Raw genomic sequence first — 8,442 nt, 5'->3', positions numbered from 1 at the left:
ATCCTCAATTGAAATATGTATCACAATATTCAACCATGTATTATTGATGCATATACCGAGGCAATTATTATGGTAATTTTAACATAGGAAATATTGATTGTATCAAGCGTTTCTTTTTTTTTTGCACTTTTGTTAGAAACTCTTGTTAGTATACTTGCGATTTGATGTAGTTAAATAGTTTGCTAGAGTCTATCAATCCTCTGCTCAATGTTTGGAGAGTTGCGATGTGCTTGCATTTCATTAATTGTAGAGATAAAAGATGTTGTCATAACCCACTCCTTGATTTGCTGGATTCTTGTTATTCTTAATGTTGGATCTCATTAACTAGAACCTTTTGAGGAGATTGTCATTGTGGTTCTTTAACGTAAGCTAGATGGATTTCCAATCTCCCTCCACTCTCTCTCTACTCTCTCCACTCTCTTTGTCTCTCACTCTTTTGACTTTTCTCTCTCTCCCCTCTCTACTCTCTACTCTCTCTTTCTCCAAATCACTTTACAATTGATTTACTAGTTTTAAAATATAACTAATTAATTTTATAATTTTTATTTCGTAAATAATCACTATTCTTAACCAAATTATAAATCAATTTTTTTAAATAACGAAGTATCAATTTTCAAGCACATGCTTGTACCTAGCATATGTCGAATGAAGATTGACCGTATTGCCTAATTGCAACACAATCACCCTTATTCCAATGATATTACTAAATTATATGCCTTACACATGCACCCATCCACTCACCCACACATCCACCTAGCCCATAAGAACACACAAAAAAGAGAAAATTTTTACTATCTACAATATACAATGCACTTAGGTGAGTTAATCTATCTTAGATGACACAAAGAAGAGGAAAACTAAAACAAAAAATGCAATAGGGTTTATGGACTTCCTTTAACCTAGATCGTATCATCAAAATGAGGAAAGGAAGCCCATGGTTGTAAGTATTTTCTACTAATGTTAGAATATGTTTTGTCATTTTGGTTAGCCAATATTTTAAATGGGATTAGTATAAGCACTTGTATTTACATGTGGAAATATTGGAGATTATAACGTGCACACCTTTTTCAAAGCTCATATTAGTGCTTATAGCCACATCCCTTTTTTTTTTGTGGAAATGCTCGAGAAACTAGTGTCAAAATTCTCCTCATCTCTTATAGTGTTCATTGTCACTAAAAACATTGAATGATATACAAATCTTGGTCTCATAAGTGATACTTGTAGTAGCACTCTTGTTCATTGCTTAAATGATGATGCAAATTTGAATTTGAAATTCATAACAAAATCTGCATCAAACATCATGCGAACAACTCCCACCCATTTTTTCCCAAATTTCAAATGTTGCAATGTGCTCTACAACCTTGTGGCGGACTCATGATCCATATAGCAAGTGAACCAAGGAGGAAGTGGGGATGATTAGCTCATAAGAACCACCATTGTATAGTCACTCATCAAGAGAAGCTACTTCCAACATGGAATAGAAGTGCAAGCCTACTGTTGCAAAAATGGGGATGATAGCACTATTGATAATATGATTTTGGTATAGGAAAGGTACATATATGATATAGGCGTCAAGACAACTAGATTATTATTGCTAAGGGTTTGTATATTAAAGAATTTTGTTTAATTGTTTGACAATGGAAACACTTTTTTAAATAGCTTTGTCCAAGTGTGCATACGAAAGATATCGGGTGTTTATGTGAGAGCATTGCAAGACTGGGAAGTAGCACCCTAACAACTACTTTCCATGTTTGGTTGAGTAATGGATCCAATCTTCACTAATCATTTTAGCAATGAAGACTTGCATATGTTTGTGGCCTTCTAAACAAGAGTGCAAGATAGTTGAGTCAAATATTTAGCTAGAATATTTGAATACTTACTCTAAGCCTTGAGTAGGATAGAGGCAAACATATGATTGACTAACTATGATATTAATGACTCTAAACCTTGAGTAGGTTCCGCCCTGCCTGGCTTTTCACCCATTTAGATTGTATCTACTCGAGTGAGTATAGAAGACCATCTCTTAGTAACATTGTCGGATGAGATGGAGCCCATATGGACGGTGGTGTCAATGGCTCTTCTCTATTCACCTTCACCTCAGAGGTTGTCTGGTGTTCTCAAATTTCCACCTGACTACGCTATATTTATTCGATGAAAGAAGCTCATCTTTTAGTAAGATTGGCTGATGGGATCGGGCCAATATGGAAGGTGCCACTATGGAAGGTGCATGGCAGGAGAGTGGCATGCTTATCCAGAGGGAACGTCGCCCTCGAGGATACTGGGAGACGCGGCGGCAGCGCCGAGTAGAAACGAGAATATCACGCGCGGTCACGTCGAGGCCAGGGCAGGGGCCGCTCGCCTATAAGTATGGTCGAGGCCTCAGCTATTTTGCCTGCATACCGGCTAGTGCGAGGCTTCCCGTACAATAGCTCCTGTTAGCTTGTGTGTAGTTGGTGGTGATAATCAATATGGCGGCTCGTGTGTTTTTGTTGGGAGCACTGTTGGTGCTGTTGGTGATAGTGAGTGAAGTGTCGGCGACGTCCCGCGGTCGAGAGGAGGAGCGACGTCGGGAGGAAGAGGAGAGGGAGAGGGAGAGGGAAAGGAGGAGAGGGGAAGGGTCGAGGGAGGAGTGGCACGCGAGGCTGCGGGCGTGCGACAATTTCTTCAGGCAGCAACGGCGAGAGGTGGAGGAGGAAAGAGAGTCGTCGCCGTATTACAATTCGTATTTGTCATGGAGGTCGGTTGAGGGGAGAGGGGTGACGCAGCAGCAGCCGTCCCGCGCGTGCTGCGAGGCCGTGGAGCGCATCCCCTCGCAGGACCGCTGCTACGCCTTCCAGCAGGCTTACGGAGGCGGCGAGCGCCGCCGTCGTTATGAAGAGGAGGACGTCTGGGCGCAGCGACGAGAAGAGGAGCCGGAGCAGCAGCGGAGAACCATGACCGCCCAGATGTCCTCTCGCCTCCTCCAGCAGTGCAACCTTCGCCCTCGCGAATGCCGTGCAAGGTCGTCCCGAGGTATGTTGTCTAAATGATGCATTGCCCGTCATTTTATTTTATATATCAGCAGTCTGTTATAATCTAATCTATATCTATTTTAGATGCATTGCCCGTCATTTTATATATGTTGTATAGATACTGTGTGATTGAATGTAGATCTAGACAAAACATGACCGCTAGCTTGAATCAAACTTTGTGATCGTTCAACATAATATTACCGCTTGAATTGAACTGACTGATCCAATACAAGTATAAACTAATATATATTGAATGCAAGTCTAACCGAATATATATATTGCTACTAAATATAATATTATTGTTATATTGTCAGCTAGCTTGTTATATATCTCTGCGACTGCTACAGTCCTGCAACATCATGTCGTGCAATATCATATGGTCAAAATGCAAATTAGATTTCATATCATTGAAATCCAATGTGAAACCTAACCTTCGTATATTGCGATTTTATCTTCGAGTTATATTATGGGCAGTATGTTGGATTACTAATTCTTAAGGCATTGCTTGTATTTCTTCGCAGAAATGTTGATGGACAATTCTTATTGGTGGTAGAAGCAGGCCACCTTTGCTGCGACATGCGCAACTAGGATTGTTGCTACTACTCAGTGCTCTCCCACCGATTGGTGGGTGTGCCGTGCCATCCCACACGAATAAACACCCCATGTAGGGGGTACTTTATCCCATTAAAAAATTTATGGATGAAGAGGGGTTTGTGTGTGTATATAGGTTTTGGCAAACATGCGTAAATATACACAAAAGGTTTTTGCAAAAAGGTTTGTTATTTTTATCTACAGCTTCTACTCTCTATAGACTTTATAACATAAAGTTGTTTTTATCTACAGCTTCTACTCTCTATAGACTTTATAATATTAAGTTGTATCAATCGTGTTTGTCTAGTAATATTGTCGAAATTTGTATGAGCGACCAACCATCGAATGTAATATTGAAGTTGCATACATGAAAATAACCACATGATTGGCTCTCCTAATTGCAGTTCAATGCATGAAAATAACGAGGACGAGTTCTAATTGCAATGACTAATGCTTTGTTATATTGTCGAAATTTGTATGAGCGACCAACCATCGAATGTAATATTGAAGTTGCATACATGAAAATAACCACATGATTGGCTCTCCTAATTGCAGTTCAATGCATGAAAATAACGAGGGCGAGTTCTAATTGCAATGACTAATGCTTTGTTATACCAAGTCTCATTACATTAAGCCAGCTCGAGTTGCATGACCCTATGTGCTTCTTAAGGGTGTCCTGAAGGTGCTACAACAATGTGAATTCATTTGCGCTTGTCGTTTTCTTTTAAGGTGCTACGAGAGTGTGAAATCATTTGCGCTTTTCGTTTTTGGATTGACAACAGTGGTCATTATGTTCCCATATGCATTTTGTGCAAACTCTAACAAATTTTGATAATCACGTTGTGAGTTAGAAATTTTCATAACTGCATGGTTGAGGTTGATGATCACTCTAACAAATTCATAACCCCATGATTGAGACTTTGTATATCATCATGACAAAGAATACTACCCATCACAAACTCGAAAAAATGCTTTAACAAACGAAGCTTGCAACATGGACCCTATTGCTTGTCACCTAGTAATTAATTGATTGATTCGGGGGTGATCGTCTGATTTGTGGAGTGGGTTTTTTTAATTGTTGGGATTTATGGACTGAGACCTATGAAACCATCCACTTTGCTAGACCTGTGAACCCTCTCTATTCTCGAGTCTTCCTTTTTGCTCTGATACCAACTGTAATGTGCCTCTCTATCAATTGTCTAGGCACGTTTTTAATGGTCCATCGACAAATGAATCTAAGCGACACTGCCTAGCACTCCACGGCATGTTATGGGGTTTGTCGCCTGGGGTTTCTCGAGTTTGCCTCGCTATGGAACAACATTCGTGGTTGAACCCTTTGGGATCAACCTAAAATTAGGGTTCCTAATGGACAAGGTCTCCTAATACTATTCTAGCGTCGGGACTTGGATATTCTACTTTACACAGAGGTACCCAAGCCGAAGCAGACCCATGTCGCACTTGGTTCAAAGAGAATGGGAATTGAGAGGGATGCGCCACTCAATCTCTGTGTCCATAGGGCATATTCCTATTTCGGTCGCCTAAAACGGCATGAATCAGGTTTTAGCCTAACAAATACCTAAAGGTCGTACGACTGTAGAACCTTCCTTCTTGGAATGGGTGGTAATAACCTGAGAGTTAATTACAGCAATAAATAAATACACATAAAATGAAATACACACTTTACCATAACATTCTTGGACAGTAGACATCTTGTTGGCCCCAAAATTGGCGCCCCTTGCGGTATTTCTTTAGCTTTCATTCAATTGGAAGTAGTATAACTTGAGATTCTTCAATCTCCTCTTGTTAACCAATTGCTCTTGCTGTCATAAATGATCAGCAAGCCTTTTGGGTCATTTGCCCCTTGATTCACCCAGGACTTCCTTCTCCAATTTGACCCTTGAGTGGCCAAATGCTGTCCCAAATCAATTCGGGATGGGCTGGCTCTTGAAAACCCTTGATAATTGAAGGAATTCAATTATCAGCTACTGATTTTAGTCCCTTGAGCCTTCAATCTCTGGCACGGACCCCAAGGTGACTGCTAAACCCTAATTTCTATTGTAAATTAGGGTTTACTATAGAAATTACAGATCATCCCACCAAAAATGGTTGAAATCTCCTCCAAATGGTTGAGAATTGCTGAGAATGGCTGAGCATAGGCTGATAGAGATGAGAGAATGCTAAAGAGAGAATTCAGAGATTTGTCGTGAAGAATTGATCAAAATCAGTTGTTGTCCTACTATACCAGCCCCAGGCAGATGCACCACCAACAATAGGAGCATCAGAAGAAAGTGTATCAGTAGCAATTGCCAGCTTCCCAAGGTCAAGAATATGCAATCTCTATCACCAAAATAGTCTCTAATGGCTGGGAATTGGCCCCAAAAGCTAGCAGCAACAGTCCAACACCTCTTTCCAAGAGCTCCAAAATGAAAAAACAAGATTTTCCTCTCCCTTCAGCCCTATTTAGCCTTTTTCCCACTTGCATGGGAAAGTTTTCCCAAGTGGCAGCTTTCGTAATCCATTTTCAGCAATTTTTAGTTATTTAAATAATTTTTAGAACTAATTAATTCTAAAAATTAATTCAGCCCTTAATCCATGCCTAGAAAATTAACCTTGCTCATCCAAAAATTAATTGGCTAGGCCATTTGCAACCCAAAGTGATCCCATGTATTAATTGACCCTTGGACAAGAATTAATCCATTAATTAATGCCTAGTCCCTAGTGTCACCACTGACACTTAATGGCCAATTAATGTTCCTAGTGGCAAACTGACACCAAGATTCACCTAGTCTTTAAAATTCTTTATGCCTAGGGTGCATATGATTGTCTTTTACTTGCAGTTCATTCACCCAAATGAGATAAGATTTACTACTTTTGTATAATGCACGTTTAGCTTGAGTATGCGAAAGCAGTGGAAAAGCATTAGATGCATGCATACCATACAATGTAATATGTTTTCCTTGAAATTGAATATTAATTGAATGTGTGGAATAATCTATATCTGGATTATGCTGGTGACGCCAAGGCATACCTAAAATAATGTCACTCGACTGTAATGGAACAACTAGAAAATTTCTTCTTTCAGTGTATTGACCAATTTGAATCTCTAAGTCATGCACTTCCTGTGTACCATTATACCTAGTGCCTAAGAATGCTGCTTTGATGCGATAATGCGTAGGTACAATCTCTAACTTCAATTCTTTTACTAGCTTTGCTGAAATAAAATCATGAGTACTACCGTCATCATGCAAAATAATATTTTCCTTTCCATGCACTAAACATTTCATAGTCAATAGAGAATATGGAGTTGGCATACCTGGTAAAGTATCCGAAGGAGTAGTAGTGTCGTCCTCATCTTCCGTGAAATCAGACATATCTTCATGTTCTTCATCTTCCATTGCTCCAAGGTAGTTGATATGGACAGGTGGCTTCTTCGAATGGCAATTTGCTGCTAGATGTCCAGCTGGTGGCATTTATAGCATACTATTGGCTTGGCTGTGGTTACATTGTTTGCAATAGCAGGAAGTCTAGGGACATTAGGATTTGGCTGTGGAATAGGCTTAAGGTTTTGATTGACATTGGATGGTAAAGCAGGTGGTTTTGCCCAATTTTTATGGAAAGATGATGAAGAGAAACGACCTTGATTAAATCTTCTAAAATTTGAGTTGAATTGTTTAGATCCATAGATATCATTGGCTTGGAATTGATGTGGACGTCTATCTCTACCTTGCAGCTTGTCTTCAGTGTCGTGAGCTAATGAAATTGCGTCTTCAAGAGTAGCAGGCTTGAACATATTAACTTCAGCGTAGTAATGCCTAAGGAGTCCAGACATATACTTGCGCTTGTGTGTCACTTCAGGTACATCTTCAAGCATGCGTAACTGGAGTAGTGCATTCCAAAAATGCTCTGTGTACTGAGGAATAGGCTCACGATCCCGTTGCTGAAGAAGGTCCCATTACTTTATGGCTTTCTCATGGAATTGTGGAGGAAGGAAATTCTGCATAAACTTCTTAAGATCTTCAGATTGAGGTTCCTCTTTGTCGGTAGTCGATCTTTGTAAAGTTGCCAATTGAACTTGCAATGCTTGCCTAGCTCGTCGTTCTTCATCCAATTGCATCATGATTAAATCCATCTTTTGCTCCATTGTAGGTTCAGGTAGGTCTCCTTCAGCCATTAAATCATCCATATGTGGTTCCGTCATCCTGTAAAACTCAAAAGACCTCTCACTCTCAAAATCAAGTTAGCGGGATGAGCGTAGCTCAAGTTCAGGAATACAAGGCTTATGTGTTTTTGGGTGTGGCTTTCACAATCTTTGAAAAATCTGTATGTTATCCTTCTTTGTATGCTGAAAATGCTTCAACAAACCTGCGTATGCGTAGAGTACCTTCCAATGAACAACTTTGCAGTTTGGAGTTTTTGCGCAGGAACAACCCTTCTATGAGTTTTGAACAGAAGTAAGTTTTGACTTCAGATGACTTGTCTGACTTGCAGAGTACCAGACTTATGTGACTTGCAGAGTTTGTAGACTTGCAAAACTTGGTTGCTTTATGTAACTTGTAGAACTTTGACTTAGAATACTTGCAGAACTTGGACTTTGCAGACTTGCCGAGTTGAGAAGCTTAAGTGACTTGGAACTAAGCTTTGAAGCTTAGTGAATGAAATTCGTGAAATCGTAAGGGGGGGCGCCGTTTTTTCTCAGACGGCGCAAATTTCGGAGGTATTGAGATACCTCGCGCTGACATTTTTGAAGGTTTAAGCTTCTTTAAAGCTTTCTAAGCTTAAGTTTTTAAAGCTTGAAGATATGGAGTTTATGACTTATCTCTGGTTTTTGACGACTTGATGT

General features: G+C 39.9%; 1 protein-coding gene across 1 annotated transcript; it reads left to right on the top strand.

Moving 5' to 3' along the window:
* Positions 1–2,376: 2,376 nt before the first annotated feature.
* On the top strand, positions 2,377–3,826 carry LOC148036097 (uncharacterized). The gene is made up of 2 exons (XM_087679086.1): positions 2,377–3,012; positions 3,533–3,826. The coding sequence occupies exons 1-2, from the start codon at positions 2,469–2,471 to the stop codon at positions 3,562–3,564; spliced, it is 576 nt and encodes a 191-aa protein (XP_087535212.1). The 5' UTR covers positions 2,377–2,468; the 3' UTR covers positions 3,565–3,826.
* The last annotated feature ends 4,616 nt before the right edge of the window (positions 3,827–8,442 follow it).

This window comes from Lygodium microphyllum, chromosome 5 (assembly GCF_053477565.2).
Source record: "Lygodium microphyllum isolate KBCC chromosome 5, Lygodium_microphyllum_v1.1.10, whole genome shotgun sequence".
Taxonomy (NCBI): domain Eukaryota; kingdom Viridiplantae; phylum Streptophyta; class Polypodiopsida; order Schizaeales; family Lygodiaceae; genus Lygodium; species Lygodium microphyllum.
The sequence above is the reverse complement of the archived record's forward strand: the minus strand, read 5'-3'. Positions and strand labels throughout refer to the sequence as shown.

Excerpts from the sequence above, each read along its gene's own strand:
- LOC148036097 (XM_087679086.1), top strand. The coding sequence starts at position 2,469 with ATGGCGGCTCGTGTGTTTTTGTTGGGAGCACTGTTGGTGCTGTTGGTG. Across the intron at positions 3,013-3,532 it reads CCGTGCAAGGTCGTCCCGAG|AAATGTTGATGGACAATTCT; the intron begins GTATGTTGTCTA and ends ATTTCTTCGCAG.